Source organism: Anomaloglossus baeobatrachus, chromosome 6 (genome assembly GCF_048569485.1).
Source record: "Anomaloglossus baeobatrachus isolate aAnoBae1 chromosome 6, aAnoBae1.hap1, whole genome shotgun sequence".
In the NCBI taxonomy this organism is placed as follows: Eukaryota; Metazoa; Chordata; class Amphibia; order Anura; family Aromobatidae; genus Anomaloglossus; species Anomaloglossus baeobatrachus.
This window is the reverse complement of record NC_134358.1, coordinates 173,882,493-173,906,740: the sequence shown is the minus strand read 5'-3', so window position 1 is coordinate 173,906,740 and position 24,248 is coordinate 173,882,493. Positions and strand designations below refer to the sequence as shown.

General features: G+C 46.7%; 1 protein-coding gene across 25 annotated transcripts in view; it reads left to right on the top strand.

Moving 5' to 3' along the window:
• The window catches only part of EPB41L3 (erythrocyte membrane protein band 4.1 like 3), a 311,036-nt gene that overhangs the window by 216,867 nt on the left and 69,921 nt on the right, over window positions 1-24,248 (top strand). For 18 of the 25 annotated variants that reach the window (XM_075314499.1, XM_075314519.1, XM_075314518.1 and 15 more), the window contains 3 exons: window positions 3,753-3,788; window positions 3,937-4,002; window positions 4,546-4,734. In XM_075314499.1, coding sequence (XP_075170614.1) covers window positions 3,753-3,788; window positions 3,937-4,002; window positions 4,546-4,734 — 291 coding nt within the window. The remainder of the gene's footprint in view (window positions 1-3,752; window positions 3,789-3,936; window positions 4,003-4,545; window positions 4,735-24,248) is intronic. The other 7 variants (XM_075314506.1, XM_075314500.1, XM_075314512.1 and 4 more) reach the window with 2 other exon arrangements.

Genomic DNA, 24,248 nt, shown 5'->3' with positions numbered 1-24,248 from the left:
GTATATATATTATATATATATATATATATATATATCTCTATCACACACACACACACACACACACACACACACACACACACACACACACATATACACACACACACAGATTGTGTCCACCCATATCCTTTCCACCACCATTGACTTGAGAATGACAGCAGATTTAGGCATTGAAGTGGTGTCTAGATATAAAGTATACATGCGTTACGCAATGAAACCACCTATAGCGCCACCTGGTGGAAAACAACGGAGTTAGCATTTTTATCTCGAAAACGGATCGAGATAGAGAAAAAAAGTGAATTACAAAGTTGTAGGGCATCATCAATTCAATACGAATCGACACCTTGCATACAGAAATGCTATGATTAGAATGTGTAAAACTCACAAGGCTGCGGCCACTAACGATGGCCACTTTGAGCATCAAAGTTAAATGAGCGCCATATGCGTGACCAGCATTCAATGTTTTGGGGGGTCATGGGTTTCATATCATAACATTTCTGTATGCAAGGTGTCGATTCGTATTGAATTGATGATGCCCTACAATGTTTTAACTCCCTTTTTTTTCTCTATCTCGTTCCGTCTTCGAGATAAAAATGCTAACTCCGTTGTTTTCCACCAGGTGGCACTACAGGTGGTTTCATTGCGTAACGCATGTATACTTTGCCATATCTAGACACCACTTCAATGCCTATAGCTGCTGTCGTTCTCAAGTCAACGGTGGTGGAAAGGATATGGGTGGACACAATCTGTGTGTGTGTTTATATGTGTACATACATACATATATATATATATATATATATATATATATATATATATATATATATAAAATTTTCAGCCCCATATTTTTTTACCTTTTTTTCATTTTTAAATTTGGAGTGCGTATTATAATCCAGTATCCAAACCTAGTGACCAGTTAAACTACTAAACTACGCAGTTAGAGGTTTTCTCACAAAGTTTATTTTAATCAATAAATCTTGGAATAATAATAAGTACCATAATTGGGTGTATCGAAAAGAATGTTCCTGTGCTGAGATAATCTTATAAATGTGCCCCTGCTATGTACTGTTATTTCTTGTGTCTGACCAATCAGAGCTGCTCTAGATCTCATGGCCAGCACATACCATCTCCTGGCCAAGGGAGGAAGCAAAAGATACTTCTCATGAGTATACAGAAAAAACAACGGTGTCTCAAAGCTTTTACTTTCTGAGGTAACACCTTTCTCTGCCTCTTCTATCAAAGGAGCAAGTGTTTCTGCCTCGTCTCCAGCCCACTGTGAGCATCATAAATCAAGTTTGTGATGTAGGAGCTCCGGCAGCCACTGAACTTGTATGTCAATGACTTGATTTATGATGAATTCACAAGACTGGTGACGTGGAAGAAACACTCTTGATATAAAAGGCAGGGAAATGTGTTGTTATGCACATATCTAGTTAAACACACGTAAATGGAGAAATAAAGCTGACCACGTTGTAGCCGAACCTACGCCCTATTGGTTTCTTTACAGACTAGATCATTAGCCGCACAACTAAAAACCACAGCTCAGACCAAGCTCCCTAAAAGGCCAAAGAGCTGTTTCTCGTTCCTCTTGAGGACCCAACACACAACTAACCAAGATAAGTGTGTAGGGCTAGACGGAAACCCAAGGTGAGCAAACTTCAAGCATGTGCACAGAGGGGAAAAAAGAGAATAATAAATGCAAGCAATGGTAACCTTGTACCAACCTATCAGGAAATAGAAGAAAGGTGTAGGGAAGAGAAATGAAAAAAACAGAGCAATAATAACACTAGTGTCTGCCTAATAGGCAAAAGCCTGATAGCTACAGGGCTGTAACTCCTTAGCAGAAATCCACCTAGAAATATAGTCACCAAAGGAGGCAAGTGCAAGATGAGTATAAATCGCCCCACTGGATGTGATAAGGCAGAAACAAAATGGGAAAGTGAGAACACCTGACTAACTGCACTCCAAGGGAAGAAAATCGAAGATAAGGGAAGCATCAGCAATTGGACATAGCTTGACCAGGTTGTGGCTCAGCAAGGAAAGAAACAGACCACAAAGCAGGAAGTCACTGGATCAAGTCCCGAAAACAAGGCAAACCGTGTTACCTCAGAAAGCAGTAGCAGCTAGCCCCTGCTGTTTTGTTTGTATACTCACTTATCATGAGCGACTTATGCTTCCTTTCAAGACTAGTAGATATGGTATGCTCAGACCATGAACTGGAGCAGCTCTTGATGGCCAAACACAGCTTTACACAGAATATAGCAGGGGCACCTTTATAAGATCTCCGCACAGGAACTTTTTTTTAACACATCTATTTGTGGAACTTATTATTATTATTATTATTATTGTTGTTGTTATTATTCCAAGATGTATTAATTAAAATGTACTTTGTGTGTGGGACAACCTTTTTAAGGATTTAAAGTATATGCTCAAACATTTTACAATTTACTTAGAGAATTAGGTCTACATATAATGTGGATTTACCTTTTAGAGATGAATAAAATGGTTGAACAACATGTTTTTATTTTATTAAAAATGTTTTGGGTCAAGTTTTTGTTGCTATTTGTGGATGTGACTCGTCTGATAAGTGAAGCCTTCTTCATAGATTGCTCAGTGCTCCAGTCCACAAAATGTCTGCTGAAGGAGGAACATGTGACCAAAACTATTCATGAGTTTCCTAAAGTTGATGGACCGGTTTCCCATGTGAAATTAATTTAAATTGCAGGATGCTGATGGATAAGCCTCTTCCACTAGTAGCCATTCTACGGACAACAGAGCTGGACAGTATGAGAATACTACAGTAAAAAGTATAGGAGGAAAAGCTTTCAGAATTGGGTATATTAATAAGTGCTACAAAATTATGTTCTTAAGACACTTGTTAAAATAAAATGGGAACCATTGCCACAATTCAAAAAGGTGTTCAAAGGTCAACATGTGCTTTAGGCCTTAAGCAGTAGGCTGTATGAAGACACGGAGTACTCATGGAGTAGTAGGCTCCATTTGTGTCACAATATTGGTGCTCAAAGTGCTTTCTTTTGGAATTTGAAAATTGTCTAATTGTTAATTAATTATTTTGAATTTTATTAAATTAACTGAAGCCTGTTCAACAGTACCACCTATTAGAAAATCATTAGTAAAAAGTGGCAAACCTTTACTCCTTACTGAAATAAAAAGCATAAGTGATATATCTAGAAAGTTACAATGGGTGTATAAAGAGTCTCGTTGATAAATACTAGTATTATTATCATTAATATTCAACAACACTACTTATTATTAATGAATGCTGTTGAGGTAGTTTAGTAGACAACAATGGAGATTGCAGCGTCTCAGTGACAAGTACATATGTAACTAGCTCAGGGTAGAAAACCATTCGTGCATGGCAACATTGAAGTGAACAAAATAGTTTTCATCCTTCCATGTTACAAAAAACCCGAAAACATTGCCTCGTATTGGACTAAAATTCTAAGATGAATGTCGTTTGTCCACTAATAATTAAAAGTATCTAGATGAAATAATAGAAGTAGATTCCACCACAGAACATGAATCACTTTATGGCAGATATTATTTTACTAGTGAATTTTTCTCAGTATAGTGACATACCAAGAACTGGGGCATTGGGCTTTTATTTGTAGCTAAATAACACAATCTAGGGGTATTCCTGACCACCTCTACAATAATGGTTATTAACAGCAATGTAGATACAATGAAATAATAAGTTACCAATATACTGTAATATTCATATTTTGCAATGCTTCCAGTCGGATCAAGAAGAAGATACAGATGCAAAAACTCAGGTAAAAATCTCCTAAGAACTGCAGCTGTCTGTTGTTCAGATTTTTGTGTTGTACAGTGCTTGTCTGGTCTCTGTGGAACATGAGCGCAAAATCATCATTGTCTAGCGTTTTGTGTGTATCTTAATGTTCCCTCTCTTCACTTTTTCAGAATAGTCTCATTAAGCGAATAAAGGGTGAAAATGTTTATGTCAAACATAGTAATCTTATGTTAGAGGTTGGTATTGGTACATACCACTGCATGCACTTGTGTGTTGGATTTTTGGCATGGACTGAGTGTCCCCCACCTCCTAGTGAACTGAGTGGATTTTCAGTGTTATTTGTTTTAATGCCTAGACAATGTGTAGTTGTATTTCCTATATACTGTATATTTGAGTAAACCTTAATAAAAATCTAGTCTTGTATTTGGATGTTATTCTGTTAGCATTCACTAAATGATCACACCTCACTTTGGTACTCCCCTTCAAACTTTCACTTTTCACCAGATTGTGTAGTAGCTTTGTGGCAATAGTGACAGCTACTTGGTAAGCTTGATACTAACCTATCTACTTTTTCCTGCACATTTTCTTCTACAGCTGGAAAGGCAAGCAACTAAAACACATTTCACTAGGTTTCCGATGTAATGATGGTACTTTAGGCTTAAGTCAAAATCATTTGTTTGTAAATAAAGTTTATGTTGCTTGTTTTTTCAGTAAGGGTGTTGAATGGTTCATTATTTTATATATATACTTTGTGTTGCTTATCTGATTTTTTCCCTTAGGAGTTTGATAGAAATCAGGAAGAATTAATGAAACACCAGACAAACATCAGTGAGCTGAAAAGGACATTTTTGGAAACCGCAACAGAAACAGCCGCCAGCGAGTGGGAGAAACGGCTATCAACTTCTCCAGTCCGACTTGCAGCGAGACATGATGAAGCTCCTATGATTGAACCACTTGTGCCTGAAGAGGTCAGTGGCCTCGTGTGTGTGCATTAGATTTAAGATTCAGCCATCTTAACACCTCCATGACCAGCCAATTTTGCGCTTTCCGTTCCATTTATTTTTCCGTCAATATAGCCATGTGAAGGCTTGTTTTTTGTGGAACAAGTTCTACTTTTAAATGAAACCATGAGTTTTATCATATTGTGCAATGTAAAACCCCAAAAAAATTCCAAATGCGGAAAGATTGCAAAAAAAAGTGCGATTGCACGATTGTTTTTGAGATATTTTATTCATTGTGTTCACTATATGATAAAACCAATGTGTCGGTATGATGCCTCAGGTCGGTGGGAGTTCGCACACACCAAACGTCTATAGGTTTACTTTTATCTAAGGGGTTAAAAAAAATCAGAAGTTTGTCCAAAAAAGTGGTTTTGCGCCAATTTTGGCACCCGTAGAATTGTCATATTTTTTTGGGATCTATAGCTCAGTGACTGCTTAATTTTTGCGTCTCAAGCTGACGTTTTTAATGGTACCATTTTTGCACAGATGCTACGTTTTGATCGCCTGTTATTGCATTTAGCGCAAAATTTGCAGCTACCAAAAAACGTAGTTTTGGTGTTTGGAATTTTTTTGATGCTATGCCGTATACTGATCAGATTAACTGATTTTATATTTTCATATCTGAACGCGGCGATACCAGAAGTGTGTATATTTTTTATATATATTTTTAACCCTTTCATTTTCAAGGCAGTGATTTGAACTTTTTTTTTTTTTTTAATTTTTAAAAAAATTTTTACACTTTATTTTTATGTAACTAGTCCTCTTAGGGGACTATAAGGTTCCACAGTCTAAACGCTCATTCTTTTCTCCCGATCAGAGCAGCACAGCTCAGATTGGAAGAAATACTCATCTCCTGTAACCTGCAGTACTCGGCTGCTTCTTACAGGACCTGAGTCATGTGAGCTACAGGAGTAATCACATGACACTGTACTACCATGACAACCATCAGATCCACGTGATCACATCAGGTGACTTCCGGTGGCGGCCGGTGAGTAAATCTTTAGCGTGATCGCCATTAAAATGGCGCTGTCACGTTTTGACAGAGCCATTAAAGGGTTTAATAGGTATGGGTGGATAGCGATTCCACTTGTGCCTGCAAGGCACACATGTCAGCTGTACAAATCAGCCTGCAGCAGCTGGTGGGGATTAACACTATGACCGCTAGGATGTAACTTTACTGCCTGCGATTGTGAAGGGGTTAATTGATAAGCCATGGAAAATATTTTTCAAGTCCAAACATGGGCAGTGACGTTTTAGCAAATTTAGCGGATCTAACAGACATGGTGCACAGCAATAAGATGGCTTTATACTGTATTTATCTTTATCGTTGTTTTCACGACAATGGTAGTTCATTTAAATATATGTAATTTTGTAATGTACCTTTATAGTGAAAAGTGGCATCTTCACTTTTCACTTCTCTCCATACATAATCATCTTCACTCACCCAAAAAGTCTGTCTGTGAAACCATAAATAAGATGGTGAAAGCAGGGGGATGAAGATGCAGTCATTCAGTGTTTCAGTGTAACATCTGGTGAGACATCATAGGATTGGAGCACACAACACTGCTCTTAGGGTGGCTTTGCACACTACGACATCGCAGGTGCGATGTCGGTGGGGTCAAATTGAAAGTGACGCACATCCAGCATCGCATGCGATATCGTAGTGTGTAAAGCCTTGATGATACGATTAACGAGCGCAAAATCGTCGTAATCGTATCATCGTTGCAGCGTCTGCGTAATCCATAATTACGCTGACGCGACGGTCCGATGTTGTTCCTCGTTCCTGCGGCAGCACACATCGCTGTGTGTGAAGCCGCAGGAGCGAGGAACATCTCCTAGGATATGTGGAAGGAAGGAGGTGGGTGGGATGTTTACATCCTGCTCATCTCCGCCCCTCCGCCGCTATTGGCCGCCTGCCGTGTGACGTCGCTATGACGCCGCACGACCCGCCCCCTTAGGAAGGAGGCGGGTCGCCGGCCAGAGCAACGGTCGCAGGGCGGGTGAGTGCGTGTGAAGCTGGCGTAGCGATAATTTTCGATACGCCAGCTATCACACGATATCGTACCTGCGACGGGGGCGGGCACTATCGCGTGCGACATCGCAGCATCGGCCTACGATGTCGCAACGTGCAAAGCCCGCCTTACTCACAGCAGGAAGAACTTACCCTGTGAGCTACTGTTTTAGTATCTGGCACGTATAAAAGGTGAAAAAACAAAAAGCCAGCACCAAATGTGCACTTCAGCACTAAACATTCCAAACTGTACTTATTATAAAAATTTTGAGATTTTTGGCAAAAAATTGCAATTTCTTGAGCCACGTCACGGCAAATCTCATTTGAGGCAGTCCTACACTAAAATATTTTTATAAAATGTGCCATACGGCCTCACATATGAATAGTAGAACTGCTCTTAGCAGCACTCACCAGCCCGCCTTACTCACAGCAGGAATAACTTACCCTATGAGCTACTGTTTTAGTATCTGGCACGTATAAAAGGTGTATGTTAACAGTCCTTGGCAAATTCCTCCACTAAATCCTTGCAGCAATCTTTTCCTTTTAGTACTTTTCTTGACTAGAGAAACAAAGAAACAATGTTTGTTAGCTTTTTGTTCTCGGGTGCCAGGATTCATTGGCAAATTTTCCCAAGTACAAACCTGTGTACTATTAAGTACTTTGAAAATGTGTATTTCTAGTTTATATATAACATTGAGATTTGAAATGGATATTAGATCCTGGCAGAAGATTTGAGTTTTATAGGTCTGTAGTGTGAAAAGCTTTGTGTAAGTGCAATTCTTGCGTTTAGGTCTTTACAGGGTGTTTGCACACCTACATGCAAAATTTTAAACACACACAACTACATATATATTAACCCCTTAACACCCCATGACTGCTATATCTGTCATGGAACCTGTCAGGGACTTTATACCGTGCGAAGGAGCAGAGCCCGCTCCACTAAAGGACAGATGCTGGGTATATTATATAGCTGACATCTGCCTGTAACAGCAGTGATATGCAATCCACATAAATGCTGTTGTCAACTGATGATCCACATTCTCTTATGAAGATATGGGGACTCTTAAAGATCCCCTAGTTAAGAGTTAAGAGTTTTCTTAGAAAAACCTGGGAGTCCTCAGCAGGTACCTTTTTAAAACCGGCTATTTCGGCGACCTGTACAGCCACATTCATATGAGATAGTGTTGCTAGACCGCTTGGAAAGTCAGCTGAAAAATAAGACTCCTAGAGGGAACATCTTGGCCACTATCCCAGTGATGCAGGGGGAAACATATTATGTCCCAATTTACACAGAACATCAAAAGTTTTTCAGAGTGGCTCTAGTTATACAGCGAAAGAGCAGACATTTCCAGTTCATTGCCCTTGCCTTCAGGTTGTCCGTGGCTCCATGGGTTTTTACAAAGCTTATAGTCGAAGTAACAGCTCACCTACAGGAGGACTCTTTTTAGCAATAGCGTACTTGGATGATTTTTTGATCGTAGGCAGGTCAGTCAATGGGTTGGCTTCTAAATTTAAAAAAGTCAAAGTTAGAATCCCTAAGAGCACAGATCTTCTGGTGGATTCTGTAAATGAAGCCTATTATCTCGCCATAGAGAAAAAAAGTGGGTGTGTGCCACCAGGTGTCAAGAGCAATAGTCAGTCCAACTATAACTCTCAGAAAAGCTATGGTGTTGTTTAGAACCCAGACCTCCTGTATTCTGGCACTGAAATAGGCTCAAATGTACACAAGGAAGTTACAGCAGGATATTCTGTCACACGAATATGCACAGAGGGCATTTCGAGGGAAAACTAACTTTCTCCTCAGTGATAACCCATTCTATCCTTTTGTGGTTTTATGAAAAAAATCTAGAGCAGTCCCTTGGATTAATCAAATATCACAGGTCATCACCACAGATGCAGGTCCAGGAGGATGGGAAGCACACTTGGGAGAGCTCCTAGTCCAGGGCGGTTGGATGAGAAAGCTGGCTCCTCCAATTTGAAAGAGCTACTGGTAGTGAGGGCCATGAAGGAATTATTGCTGGCTATACAGGGGTACCATGTGAGAATCCTATTGGATAACAGAGTGACAATAGCCTACATCAATTATCAAGGCGATACCTGGTCCAGCTCCTTACTGACTGTGACCGATTAGATTTTTCAGATGGCGGAGACACAGCTCTCCTCGCTAACAACACTCCAAATAAAAGAGGAACAAAACTGCAAAGCAGACTTTCTAAGCCGCAGAAGACTGAAACCTAGAACGGGCTCTAAATAAGACTATTTTTGATCAGATAGTAAACCTTCCAGACATAGTCTTGTTCACAAAGAAACAGAACAGGAAAGTAAAAAGGTTCTGATTGTTGGATCCCAGAGAAAATACCCATATGATACATGCCTTCCTGGTCAAATGAGACTTCGATTTAGCTTATGCCTTTCCGCCAATGAAGTTAATTCCAGCAATTCTGAGGAAAATCAAGGAAGAACATGCAAGAGTAACTTTTGGCCCAAGGGGCCATGGTGTTATGAGAGATTCCAGACTTGCTCTTCCAAGGTTCTATTTTGCATCCTCAGCCGACCAGTCTTCAGTTTACAGCGTTGAAGTTGAACAGTCACTTTTAACCCCTTAACGACCCATGACGTACTAGGTACGTCATGGATTGTGTGCCGGTAAGCCCCGCCCCCTGCTGCCGGCAGGCGACGGCGAGACGCGCACATATCAGCTGTTATCAACAGCTGATATGTGTGCCTGCTAGCCGCGGGTGGAATCACTTCCACCCGCGGCCATTAACCCCTTACATTTCGCTGCCAAAGTCTTGGCAGCGATATGTATATGGGCACCGCCATGACAGTGACTTACCCCGCCCCCACCGGAAGTCACGTGACATGATCACGTGACTTTCGGCGGTTGCCATGGTAGCACAGGGTCATGTGATGACGCCTGTAGCTAACATGAGTCACTTCCTCTCAATGCCGGAATACAGCCGGCATTGAAAGTGAAGCAGCAAATCTGCAGTTCTCAGCTCTGTAGCTGAGATCTGCAGATAGTGCAGAGCGATCGGATTGCTGATCGCAATAGCCCCCTAGGGGGACTAGTAAAATAAAAAAAAAAAAAGTAAAAAAAAAGTTTTAAAAAATTAAAAAAAAAATAAAAAAACCTAAAAGTTCAAATCACCCCCCTTTCACCCCATTGAAAATTAAAGGGTTAAAAAAATAAAAAATACACACATATTTGGTATCGCCACGTTCAGAAATGCCCGATCTATCAAAATATAAAATCAATGAATGTGATCAGTAAACGGCGTAGCGGCAAAACAATTCCAAACGCCAAAATTACGTTTTTTGGTCGCCGCAAATTTTGCGCAAAATGCAATAACAGGCGATCAAAAGGTAGCATCTGTGCAAAAATGGTACCGTTAAGAACGTCAGGTCGAGACGCAAAAAATAAGCCATCACTGAGCCTCAGATCCTGAAAAATGAGAACGCTACGGGTTTTGGAATATGGCGCAAAACGTGCGCCACGTCTTTTGGACAAGCTTCTGAATTTTTTTTAACCCCTTAGATACAAGTAAACCTATACATGTTTGGTGTCTACAAACTCGCACCGACCTGAGGCATCATACCCACACATCAGTTTTACCATATAGTGAACACGGTGAATAAAATATCCCAAAAACTATTGTACAATCCCACTTTTTTTGCAATTTTTCCGCACTTGGAATTTTTTTGCCGTTTTCCAGTACACTATATGGTAAAATGTATGGTTTCATTTAAAAGTACAACTCGTCCCGCAAAAAACAAGCCCTCATATGGCAAGATTGATGGAAAAATAAAAAAGTTACGCATCTCGGAAGAAGGGGAGCAAAAAACAAAAACGCAAAAACGGAAAGTGCCCGGGGGCTGAAGGGGTTAAAGAAGAAAGATTTTTCACCAAACATAGTGACCACACACCCCTGACGAGGCCACGTGCCGAAACACGTGTTGGTCTGGTGTCGGCACGGCAGCGGGACATGACCTCAGGTAAACCCTTTCCTCTACACATGTAACCATTGGTTCTATTTGATTGCTTGTCCTGGTAATTCCCTTTATTAAACTATTATATTTGATACAAATTTGCATCTAAATATTAGTGCCTATTTGGCCATATCCCTATAATACACTTGATGACTGCACTTTAAACCTTTTTGCACTGTAGTCTTGCACTTTATCTTATCCTTTGGGATTATATCTTTGTATCACATTTTTTTTTACTTTTCCTACTATATTATATATTATATTTTAAGTGCAATTCTGTGCTACATATGAGATTTATGCTCTTGTATCTAAAAAAAAATTTTTTGGGGGAAAATATTACCTGGATGTGTATTTTATGCTATTTATGTTATTTATGACTGATCATCACTATATTTCTTGTATATCATGCGGAACCATTTAAATGTATTTTTGTATTTTTGAGATACTTATTGTCCCATGTCGTGCTGTCCTATTGTGCACTTTGCACCTTTCATCCCGTTTTTAATCATTCATTAATAAAACTTGGTTTTATTGTCTCCATTCTGTATGGGCTATTTTTTTGCTTATAGGGGTATATGATTTATATTTATAGCCTTTCCATATACACTGAATGGGGGATGTGATGGTATATTGATACCATCGGACACATGGTTTCTCTCCCCCCCCCCCCCTTGTGTGACATATTTTGGTAACCAACTTATTTCAGAGCAGAAAGGCAGGAACAATAAAGATTTATGGCAGAACCTAAAGGAGGTTTATAAGTAGCTCAGGGGCAAAACTAGAGGATGGGATACCATTTTAGCGTTTCTTCCTAGGGGCCTAGAACTATTTCCAGTAGCACCCTTAAAGTCATGGTTTCTGTTCTAGGTTTGCTATGCAGTTATGACTTGGCTGGTGATCATGGTCTGTTTCTAGCACCTTGGGATTTGAATCTGTTGCTCCACCTGATTCTCCCTTTGAGCCTATGGATTTATCATCAGTTAAAAACCTCACATTCAAGACTGTCTTTCTGGTGGCCCTGACTTCAGAAAGTAGGATTAGTGATATTCAGGGCTTGTTCGTTTGCTCTCCTTTTCCACAAATCCTGGATGATAATGTGGTTTTAAAACCAGACCCATCATATCTTCCTAAGGTGATCTTCAGGTTTCATAAAATTCATGAAATTATATTCGCTTCCTTCTACACCAACCTCAAAAATCCTAAAGAGGTATAGTTCCATACACGGAATTTCAGAAGATGCCTAATAAAAAGGCATCTCTGTCACAAAGCCTTGGAGGAAGGGCCAATCTGTGAGGAACCGGGGTACGGGGGCTCCTCGTTTGCCTTCTGGAGCAGTTCCTCCCCGTACCCGAAGTAGCTTGGTCCGGTCTTCTTAGCCACGGATGCTGACCAGGACTTTTTGGCATTCTGACACTGTCAAAAAATAACCTACTGAGCATGTGCGGGATTCCTATGGGTCCTTTGTGCCACATCACTGACATGCCCAGATAGTGGCAATCATATTGGCCGCCGTGACATCATCAGTGATGTGGCACGTCCCCATTGGCCGCCGTGACATCATCAGTGATGTGGCGCATTTCTATTGGCCAGTGATGCTATCAGTGATGTGGGACGTTTTTATTGGCCGCCGTGACATTATCAGTGACGGCTCTCATTGGCCAAATGGGCTGGCTACACATGGTTCCTCCATCTTGTGGGCATTACAGAGGTGATAAATAGCCCTGACGCCCACATGGAGGTGCGCACTCGTCTTTCTGCATACTGCTGTACACATCTGAGATAGGGTTAGGCGGTAAAGTCCTACCTGACTGAGGGACAAGAAGGCAGGTTAGGGTGAGGTGTTGTGGTCATATCCGTTGACCGAGTTAGGGTCAGTAGCTGGCAAAGCTAGGCTCCAGTGATATCTGTCTTGGGCGGCTTTGTGACCGGTGGCTAACCGGCTGTACCATATAGCAAGCCGATATAGGAGCAGTGCCCTGTACACTCACTACTGCATATACCTTGAGACTCTGCTAGCAGGATACGGCAAGTGTTCTGCTTGTCCGCTCGTATACATACTGTGTATGCTACACATATATTACCATCTGTGAAGGACCAGAAGTGTAAGCGCCATATAGACTCTGTGAGTCAACAGAGTTTTGTTCATTTAATATAGTATTACTAGAAGGTGGCCCGATTCTAACGCATCGGGTATTCTAGAATTTATTGTGTAGTTAATGTATGTTTTTTGTTATATATATATCGATATTTAGTGTGCAGTTGCCAGTATTTGTGTAGGGCACTGTAAATGTTCTGGGTGTTGTCTGGGTGTGGGGGTGTGTGAGAGCGGTGTTGTATGTGTGTTGCGTTGTGTGTGTTGCGTTGTTTGTGGAGCGCTGTGTGTCTACAGCGTTCTTTGTGTGGTGCTGTGTGTGTGTTGCGCGGTTTGTGTGGGTGTGGAGTGCGTGTGTGTGTTTTGGGGGAGGTATGTTTTGTGCAGTGTGTGTGTGTTACGCGGTATGTGCGTATATTTGTGTATGCCGCGGTATTTGTGTGTTGGGTGTTGTGTGTGTGCGGCGTTGTCTGTGTAGGGCGGTGTTTGTGGTTCCCAGTGTGTGTGTGGTGTGTTGTGCGGTGCGCGTGTGGCGCTGTGTGTGTGTTTTTGGGGGGAGGTGTGCACCCCCATCGTGCTCCATCCCCCATGCTGCGCACCCCCCATCGTGCTCCATCCCCCATCGTGCTCCATCCCCCATCGTGCTCCATCCCCCATGCTGCGCACCCCCCATCGTGCTCCATCCCCCATGCTGTGCACTCCCATCGTGCTCCATCCCCCATGCTGTGCACTCCCCATCGTGCTCCATCCCCCATGCTGCGCACTCCCCATCGTGCTCCATCCCCCATGCTGCGCAGCCCCATCGTGCTCCATCCCCCATGCTGCGCACCCCCCATCGTGCTCCATCCCCCATGCTGCGCACTCCCCATCGTGCTCCATCCCCCATGCTGCGCACTCCCCATCGTGCTCCGTCCCCCATGCTGGGCACCCCCCATCGTGCTCCATCCCCGATGCTGCGCACTCCCCATCGTGCTCCATCCCCCATGCTGCACACCCCCATCATGCTCCATCTCCCATGCTGCGCACCCCCCATCGTGCTCCATCCCCCATGCTGTGCACCCCCCATCGTGCTCCATCCCCCGTGCTGCGCACTCCCCATCGTGCTCCACAATCACACATCAGACAGTATACACGCACACATCTGATCGCATACACTCACACCCCACTTCTCCCTGTGCCCTCCGGTGGGCGGTCCCAGCAGCTGTGCTGCACGCCGTGCTCCTCTGCCGACACTCACAGATCCGATCGCATACACTCACACATCAGAACACACGCACACACCCGATCGCATACACGCACACACCCGATCGCATATACGTGCATGTACACACTGACGATATCGCACATACGTGCTCACACACTCACAACATAAGGAGATACCACATGCTTCCGGCCATGTGATCCTCCAGCAGGTCCTGGAAGGTCACTACACGCACAGTATCGCCGCCGAGAAGTAAGCGATATCACTGGATGTTGTTGTGTGTGGATGCGATCTGATGTGTGTGAGGTGAGTGAGTGTGATCTGATGTGTGTGTCTGTTCTTATGTGTGTGTGTGTGCGTGTGTGTGTGTGTTCCGCCGCTGCAGGACCTTGATGCGCTCACCTGCTCCTGGTCGGCGTCTGGTGAGTATGACTGCGGGGTATTCTTTCTTCTGTCTTCTCTCTTCTGGGGGTGCCCGCTGCCTATAATGAAGTGTCTTGCAGTGTCTTTAACTCTTTCACCGCTGTATGACACTTCATTATTGACCGCAGCGTATGCCGGCTCCCTGCACATGTGTACCGGGAGCCGGTGTACGCTGGAGCGGGGCTGAGCGGGCGAGGCATCAGCGTATGCCGGCTCCCTGCACATGTGTACTGGGAGCCGCTGTACGCTGGAGTGGGCGATGCGTGCGGAGGTCCGGGGCGAGCGGCTAATCCGTGGGGGGGCGGAGCCAGGCCGAGCCCAGAGTGGCTAATCCATGTGGGGGGTGGGGCCAGGCCGAGGCGAGCGGCCAATCCGTGGGGGGGCGGGGCCAGGCCGAGCGCAGCGTCCAATCCGACAGTTGTCACTTTTATGACACTTACGGTGACACTGTCACGTGACACAATTTTGGAGCAAGACAGACAGACAGAATAAGGCAATTATATATATAGATTTTCTTAGCTGACTGTCAGTTAATAGAGTTCAGTATACATACTGCAGTATCGTGGGGCTTAGAACACAGTTACTGCATGCACAGGTACTGTTATGAGGGGGACCCGGGGAAGCGTGCCAAGATGGTATATGGACAGCTTCCGCCGGTCAAGGTCCACTGTGCGGTGTAAGGGACCGCTGCTATGGTGGGAGAAGAGTGAGTGGGTTGCTGCTAGCGATCGTCTGGAATGTCACAGACGATCTGCGTACACCTGTCCACCCTAACCCGTGAGGGTTGTATGGCACGGGGCTCACAACTCGGTGTACCTGTTGCACGGGGACGCACAGAGGTGCCTACGCACGTGTGCCAGCGGGAGTCACAGGAATATGGCACGAGGGTAGCACAGAGGTGCCCACGCACGTGTGCTTCAGAAACCAGGTGAGTCCGACAGAGATTCAAGGAGCTCACCTGGGACAGGAACACAGCCTGTTAAACGGAATACTGCCAGAGCAGCAAGGCAGGGGCGAGACCTGCAAAATACAATGTCTGTACAGTGGCGTGGCAGCACGCTGCCAGACATCCAAACATAGAAGGACGGTCGCGCATCGCCATGATGGCAGGAGGGGTTTTTATGGAGATGTAGCTCCAGCCAAGGGCGGGCGCGAGACGGATGTGACCCAATCATGATCTGTGACGTCCTGGCCCGGCCAGTCAGGATTCAGCACATCACCAGCCTCGTTATCTGGCCGTGTGATACCAGTGAGCGAATCAGAAGACGTCACGTGGGGCACATGCTCAACCTCCTGCCTCTGGGTCATAAAGGCGGGATCTTCAGTTTCACAATGTGCAGAGCTAAGGGAAGTCTTGCTGCTTCCCTGAGCATCTATACTTTGCACACTGTGCAACCACTCCGACCCTCTGCGATGCTGAGCAGGACGACACGTGGCAGGCAAGGGATGGGAGACCACTCCATTCCTTACAAGGAGTAAACCACTAGGTGTCACCCTTCTGCTGCATCTAGGAGGAGGAAACTCCTGCAGTCTCCCAGGCCCTTGGCGCTGCTGAGCAAGAGGGCTCGCGGCAGACAAGGAATGGGGGACCACCTCATTCCTTGCAAGAGGAGAGCCACGAGATGTAACATTACCCCCCCGTCTAGGGCCCCCCCGCCGCCTGTGCTCAAAGGCTGCTACCAAACCCGGAGCGTGGACATGATCCTCCAATTCCCAGGTCCTATGCTTCGGTCCACGACCGACCCACTCCACGAGGAAGTACCTCTTGCCCTGAACGATTTTTGTTTTAACCAACCTCGCTACTTCAGGGTTGTCGGACGAGGAGTCGGCCGTCGGCCACCAATCATGCCTGGCCTCTAGAACTCTGGTCCTTTTGGACCTGAAGAGGCCCACGACCTTGGAGGTATGGTCCCAGGAAAGTACATCGTTCCGTAACCTAGGGGGAACGAGGGTCTGGCCAGGTGGCACCAGGTCTAGGGGAGTGGGTGACCCGGTGGTCCCGAGGTGTTCTTTACATGACCCTGCCCAGGACGAGATCTCCCCTGTTGTCCAGTTGAGTATCGGAGCATGCCGTTTCAACCAGGGGAGTCCTAGTAGGATCTCATCCGTCCCTTCTGGAAGCACCAGAAAGGACACCTGCTCATGGTGGCCTGGTGGTACATCCATCCTGAGAGGGACGGTGATCTGGGTAATGGGTTTGGCAAGTAGGGACCCGTTGACTACCTGGACACTGATTGGTTTAGGCAACAGGACTAGGGGAACAGAGTACCTAGTTGCCAGGGAGGCTGAAATGAAATTGCCGTCAGCGCCAGTGTCTAAGCAAGCCAGGGCAGGGAAGACAGTGGTGCCGAACTGCAACTGGGCGCTGAGGGTTAATTTAGAAGGAGAGGCAGCGTCTAGGGTTCCTCCTCTGATGGAAACCAGACTTTGTCTCTTTTCCGATGGTTTTGAACATCGGGTAGCTACATGTCCCCTCTGCCCACAGGCAAAGCAAACGACCGGCGGCCGAGAGCCTGTGGTAGAGGAGACCACCTTGGAGACTTCCATGGGCTCCACAGAGTCATCAACAGAACTGGCTGGGAGACTGGTCTGGTGGGGAAGGAGAGTCAGAGGCTCTGTAGGCCAGGTAGACGTGGGTGCTGAAGAGACCTCGAGCCTCCGCTCCGCGTGGCGGATGTCTATGCGAGAAGCAAGCCGTATCAAGGCCTCTAAGGTGGTTGGCACATCATGCGTGGCCAGTGCGTCTTTGACGAACCCTGCCAGACCCTCCCAGAACACAGGGACAAGGACTTTATCTGGCCAGTCCAGCTCTGCGGCGAGTGTCCTGAACTGCACCGCAAAGTCCCCGACTGAAGTGGACTTTTGCCGAAGGCGTAGGAGTCGCAGCGCGGAGTCGTGGGTGACTTGAGGCCCGAGGAACACCTTTCTCATGGCCTCAAGATAAACTGGAAGGTGATTCACCACCCGATCTCCGCGCTCCCACAACGGCGTGGACCATTTTAGCGCTCTCCCTGTGAGCAGGGACTGGACGAATGCTACTTTCGCCTTCTCATTAGCATAAAGAGTGGCGGACATCTCCAAGTAGGTGGTAACCTGGTTTATGAAACCACGGCACTCGGAGCTGTCCCCGTTGAAGCGCTCTGGGAGCGCAAGGCGAGGCGACTTTCCGCTCAATTCCACAGCCTGAGTAGCCGCTTGGGTGGCAATTGTCGCTAGAGCAGCCTTATCGGGGGAAGACCGCTCCACAGCTGCCAATCGTGACTCCAACTGCTGCACATAACGCAGCAACTGCTGCTGCTCTTCTGCCATAGCCAGACCTTTGGCGCGACCGTAATGTTACGAGGGGGACCCGGGAAGCGTGCCAAGATGGTATATGGACAGCTTCCGCCGGTCAAGGTCCACTGTGCGGTGTAAGGGACCGCTGCTATGGTGGGAGAAGAGTGAGCGGGTTGCTGCTAGCGATCGTCTGGAATGTCACAGACGATCTGCGTACACCTGTCCACCCTAACCCGTGAGGGTTGTATGGCACGGGGCTCACAACTCGGTGTACCTGTTGCACGGGGACGCACAGAGGTGCCTACGCACGTGTGCCAGCGGGAGTCACAGGAATATGGCACGAGGGTAGCACAGAGGTGCCCACGCACGTGTGCTTCAGAAACCAGGTGAGTCCGACAGAGATTCAAGGAGCTCACCTGGGACAGGAACACAGCCTGTTAAACGGAATACTGCCAGAGCAGCAAGGCAGGGGCGAGACCTGCAAAATACAATGTCTGTACAGTGGCGTGGCAGCACGCTGCCAGACATCCAAACATAGAAGGACGGTCGCGCGCCGCCATGATGGCAGGAGGGGTTTTTATGGAGATGTAGCTCCAGCCAAGGGCGGGCGCGAGACGGATGTGACCCAATCATGATCTGTGACGTCCTGGCCCAGCCAGTCAGGATTCAGCACATCACCAGCCTCGTTATCTGGCCGTGTGATACCAGTGAGCGAATCAGAAGACGTCACGTGGGGCACATGCTCAACCTCCTGCCTCTGGGTCATAAAGGCGGGATCTTCAGTTTCACAATGTGCAGAGCTAAGGGAAGTCTTGCTGCTTCCCTGAGCATCTATCCTTTGCACACTGTGCAACCACTCCGACCCTCTGCGATGCTGAGCAGGACGACACGTGGCAGGCAAGGGATGGGAGACCACTCCATTCCTTACAAGGAGTAAACCACTAGGTGTCACCCTTCTGCTGCATGTAGGAGGAGGAAACTCCTGCAGTCTCCCAGGCCCTTGGCGCTGCTGAGCAAGAGGGCTCGCGGCAGACAAGGAATGGGGGACCACCTCATTCCTTGCAAGAGGAGAGCCACGAGATGTAACAGGTACTCTGTGACAGAACAGAGTCTCTTTACACCTGTTGGTACCTCTGTGTGACCTCTAACATAGAGTACCTTAATTACCGGGTTACTGTTGGGTTTCAGTAGGGCCTTGTGCCACCAGCTGCAATTCTGACATCACAGCACGGTGGACCCTGACCACTAGTATTAGTATATCTTCATCTATTGCTATATCAGGAGGTTCCCCCGTAATACAATCGCTATTTATTTTCCTCTTAGGTCCTATAAAGGGTCTTAAAAACTCTAGAAGTGCTCTAGCTAGGTGGATCAGGGAAGCTATCAGACTAGCATATTCTGTAATAGGAGAGTTTCAGAAGATCTGAGGGCTTACTCTACAAGAGTCATTACAGCTTCCTAGGCAGGGAATGCAGATGTCTATACTGACCAGATATTTAAGGTGACAACCTGGTTCTCTCCTTCAAACATTCTATAAGCACTATAGGCTTGATTGGTATCTTCAGCTGACCTATCCTTTGTTAAAAGGTTCTACAAGCTGTGGTCTTGCCCTAAGATTGAGTTTCTCGGTAATTCTCTCCATGAAGCTGTTATGAGTGAAAATAAAAGACGTACCGTATTTTTCGCTTTATAAGACGCACTTTTCTTCCCCCAAAATTTGGGGGAAAGTAGGGGGTGCGTCTTATAATCCGAATATACGGGGGGGGGGTGCGGGCAGCTCTGAAGCGCGGTGCTGGGGACTGCTTGGGGCTGGGAGCGGCAGCGTTTGATCTCCTGCTCTCCCGCTCATATAATATGCACAGCCGCTGTCCATCAGAAGCGTGGTGCTGAAACTGCATCGCGCTGATGGGCTGAGGGAGCTGTGCATATTATCTGCCTGTGCTTACCTTTGATTGCACAGGATCTCCCCTCCCCCTGTGTTAGATATGGCCTCCCGTGCTGCTGCCCATAGTAAAATAATAAACTCTTTACTCACCTCCTCCAGCGTCTGGCCGGGGTCTCCCTCCTGCTGGCTGTGATTAGGTATACAGAGATTTCACTCTGCCGTGCCGATCACATGACCTCCACTAGAACTAGGAAGTAGGAAGTGCAGGAGACAGGAGGAGTTCAACCCTGAGGAGGGAGACACAAGACAAGACAGTGCTGCAGAAGGTAAAGAGTTTATTTTACTAAAAGCAGCAACATGGGGGCGATATGTAACAGAGGGTGATGTGGCCCTGTCTGCCTGCCACAGAGGGTGATGTGGCCCTGTCTGCCTGCCACAGAGGGTGATGTGGCCCTGTCTGCCTGCCACAGAGGGTGATGTGGCCCTGTCTGCCTGCCACAGAGGGTGATGTGGCCCTGTCTGCCTGCCACAGAGGGTGATGTGGCCCTGTCTGCCTGTCACAGAGGGTGATGTGGCCCTGTCTGCCTGCCACAGAGGGTGATGTGGCCCTGTCTGCCTGCCACAGAGGGTGATGTGGCCCTGTCTGCCTGCCACAGAGGGTGATGTGGCCCTGTCTGCCTGCCACAGAGGGTGATGTGGCCCTGTCTGCCTGCCACAGAGGGTGATGTGGCCCTGTCTGCCTGCCACAGAGGGTGATGTGGCCCTGTCTGCCTGCCACAGAGGGTGATGTGGCCCTGTCTGCCTGCCACAGAGGGTGATGTGGCCCTGTCTGCCTGCCACAGAGGGTGATGTGGCCCTGTCTGCCTGCCACAGAGGGTGATGCGGCCCTGTCTGCCTGCCACAGAGGGTGATGCGGCCCTGTCTGCCTGCCACAGAGGGTGATGCGGCCCTGTCTGCCTGCCACAGAGGGTGATGCGGCCCTGTCTGCCTGCCACAGAGGGTGATGCGGCCCTGTCTGCCTGCCACAGAGGGTGATGCGGCCCTGTCTGCCTGCCACAGAGGGTGATGCGGCCCTGTCTGCCTGCCACAGAGGGTGATGCGGCCCTGTCTGCCTGCCACAGAGGGTGATGCGGCCCTGTCTGCCTGCCACAGAGGGTGATGCGGCCCTGTCTGCCTGCCACAGAGGGTGATGCGGCCCTGTCTGCCTGCCACAGAGGGTGATGCGGCCCTGTCTGCCTGCCACAGAGGGTGATGCGGCCCTGTCTGCCTGCCACAGAGGGTGATGCGGCCCTGTCTGCCTGCCACAGAGGGTGATGCGGCCCTGTCTGCCTGCCACAGAGGGTGATGCGGCCCTGTCTGCCTGCCACAGAGGGTGATGCGGCCCTGTCTGCCTGCCACAGAGGGTGATGCGGCCCTGTCTGCCTGCCACAGAGGGTGATGCGGCCCTGTCTGCCTGCCACAGAGGGTGATGCGGCCCTGTCTGCCTGCCACAGAGGGTGATGCGGCCCTGTCTGCCTGCCACAGAGGGTGATGCGGCCCTGTCTGCCTGCCACAGAGGGTGATGCGGCCCTGTCTGCCTGCCACAGAGGGTGATGCGGCCCTGTCTGCCTGCCACAGAGGGTGATGCGGCCCTGTCTGCCTGCCACAGAGGGTGATGCGGCCCTGTCTGCCTGCCACAGAGGGTGATGCGGCCCTGTCTGCCTGCCACAGAGGGTGATGCGGCCCTGTCTGCCTGCCACAGAGGGTGATGCGGCCCTGTCTGCCTGCCACAGAGGGTGATGCGGCCCTGTCTGCCTGCCACAGAGGGTGATGCGGCCCTGTCTGCCTGCCACAGAGGGTGATGCGGCCCTGTCTGCCTGCCACAGAGGGTGATGCGGCCCTGTCTGCCTGCCACAGAGGGTGATGCGGCCCTGTCTGCCTGCCACAGAGGGTGATGCGGCCCTGTCTGCCTGCCACAGAGGGTGATGCGGCCCTGTCTGCCTGCCACAGAAGGTGATGCGGCCCTGTCTGCCTGCCACAGAGGGTGATGCGGCCCTGTCTGCCTGCCACAGAGGGTGATGCGGCCCTGTCTGCCTGCCACAGAGGGTGATGCGGCCCGGTCTGCCTGCCACAGAGGGTGATGCGGCTCTGTCTGCCTGCCACAGAGGGTGATGCGGCCCTGTCTGCCTGCCACAGAGGGTGATGCGGCCCTGTCTGCCTGCCACAGTGGGTGATGTGGCCCTGTCTGCCTGCCACAGTGGCCCTGTCTGCCAGCCATAGGGGAAATGTGGCATCACTGGGGGACGTGTTCAATATAAGGTGGCCATATCCAGATTAAGGGGGCTAATTTTAGGATGAGGGGGCTATGAGGGACATATACCCTATATTATTTGTTAGACGGACACTGGCATTATAAGACGGACCCCATTTATTAAAAAATTCTCTATTCCTTCACCAAATTTGGGGGTGCGTCTTATAATCAGGTGCGTCTTATAAAGCGAAAAATACGGTAATTACTTTATCTGTAATGGGATTTTTCAGTGCTCATGACATCACCCTTATAATTCCCTCCCATCACTACCAACAGGGGAGCGCTGAGATCATTCTTGGTGTGAGGTTCACAATGTGGTGTTGGTTTAATATTGTTCTTAACCATTAATGGAGCTCTTCTCATGCTTTGTAATCCAGCTGGTAAAAGGGTGAGGTTTCACCCTTTTATTCTGTAGGTTTCCTGTCCTTAAAGGGCAGATCCTTCTCTCCATGTTGTTGTCATGGGTTCTGTAAAATCCCATTACCATTAAGTAATTACATCTTAACACTATTATTGCTGTATATAGTACAAGCAGTAAGACGATTGCAGTTTCAAAGTCCCCTAAGGGAACTAACAAAGTAAGTAAAAATAACAAAAAAATGTAAAATTAGAATCACCCCCCCATTTTTCCGCAATAAATAAAGAAATCTAAAACATACATATGCAATAAGAAGAAGTCAAACGATTGTATCTGCCCCAAAACAGTATCAATAAAAACCTCAGAAACCATGCAAAAAATAAGCCATCACACAGCTCCATCAACGCAAAATAAAAGGGTTTTGGAAAATGACGACTAGAGCAAAAAATGTTTTCTTTTCTGAATTTTTTCACTGCTCAAGTAAAAAAAATAAAATGCAAGCTTAGTATCGTCGTAATTTTACTGATTTGGAAAATCATATTTTCAAGTCATTTTTACTGCAGATTAAACACCAAAAAAAACCCCAAATAATTGTGGAATTGCGTTTTCTTTGCAATTTCACTTCACTTGGAATTTTTTTTCCTATTTTTCAGTACACTGTATGGTAAATTGAATGCAATAATTCAATGCAATTACATCTGGATCTATTATGGCTTTGGCAGTATAAAAACAAAAAAGTTAAGGCTCTTGGAAGAAGAGGGAAAAAAAATATAAAGGCCCCAAAAACATTTGCTTGTTTAGTTGTTTTTTTTTAAGGGGTAGTACATGTACTTGCATCAGACAGAAACCGGAGTATCTTCCTAGTCCCAACCTTGGAATAGCATATTATGCTACTGGAGTTAATTTTTAAAAAAAAAGCAAAATATTTTTCAAAATTGCAGCCTATGGGTGACTGTGATGCCATTCTATGGCTTATATATTTCCTCCTCTTTGCTCCATTTCCATTCGGTTCATGTCTCCTTTTGGTGATTTCTATGCCCCACTTCCGTCCGATTACATGTTTTCTTTGCCCCATGTCTGGCGATGTCACTTCCAATCTATTTAAATGCCTCTTGTTGGTATTTAGTGTGTATCCCAGTAGCACATGCACGTCTATCATCTACTTTGGTAAGCAGTGGCTCTAAATTTTGTGTCTAATTCCTTTTGTCCTTACATGGCAGACTCTGTTTGTCTCGAGGTTCTCATATATCTACAATATGTCACAAAAGTGTATACACCCCCGAAATTTTTGTAACTATTTTATTATGTCTTTTCATGGGACAACAGTGAAGATATGACACTTTAATACAATGTAAAGTAGTTGGTGTCCAGCTTTAATAACAGTGTATATTTTATGTGTTCTCTAAATAACTCAACACAAAGCCAATAATGTCTAAACCGCTAACAACAAAAGTGAGTAAACCCCTAAGTGAAAATGGCCAAATTGTGCCCAATTTTTCAATATTTTGTGTGACCACCATTATTTTCAAGCACTGCCTTAACTCTCTTGGGCATGGAATTCACTAGAGTTGCACAGGAACTGTTGGAATCCTCTTCTACTTCTCCATGATGACATCATGGAGCTGGTGGGTGTTAGAGACCTTGTGCTCCTGCACCTTTTGCTTGAGGATGCCCCACAAATGCTCAATAGGGTTTGTCTGGAGATATGCTTGGCAAATCCAGCACCTTTACCCTCAGTTTCTTTAACAAGTCATGGGTCATATTGGCGGTGTGTTTGGGATTGTTATCATGTTGGAATACTGCCCTGTGGCCTAGTTTCCTAAGTGAGGGGCTCATGCTTTGCTTCAATATGACACAACTGTTGGCATTCATAGGTCCCTCAATAAACTATAGCTCCCTATAGCTGACAGCACTCATGCAGCCCCAAACCATGACGCTCCCACCACCATGCTTGT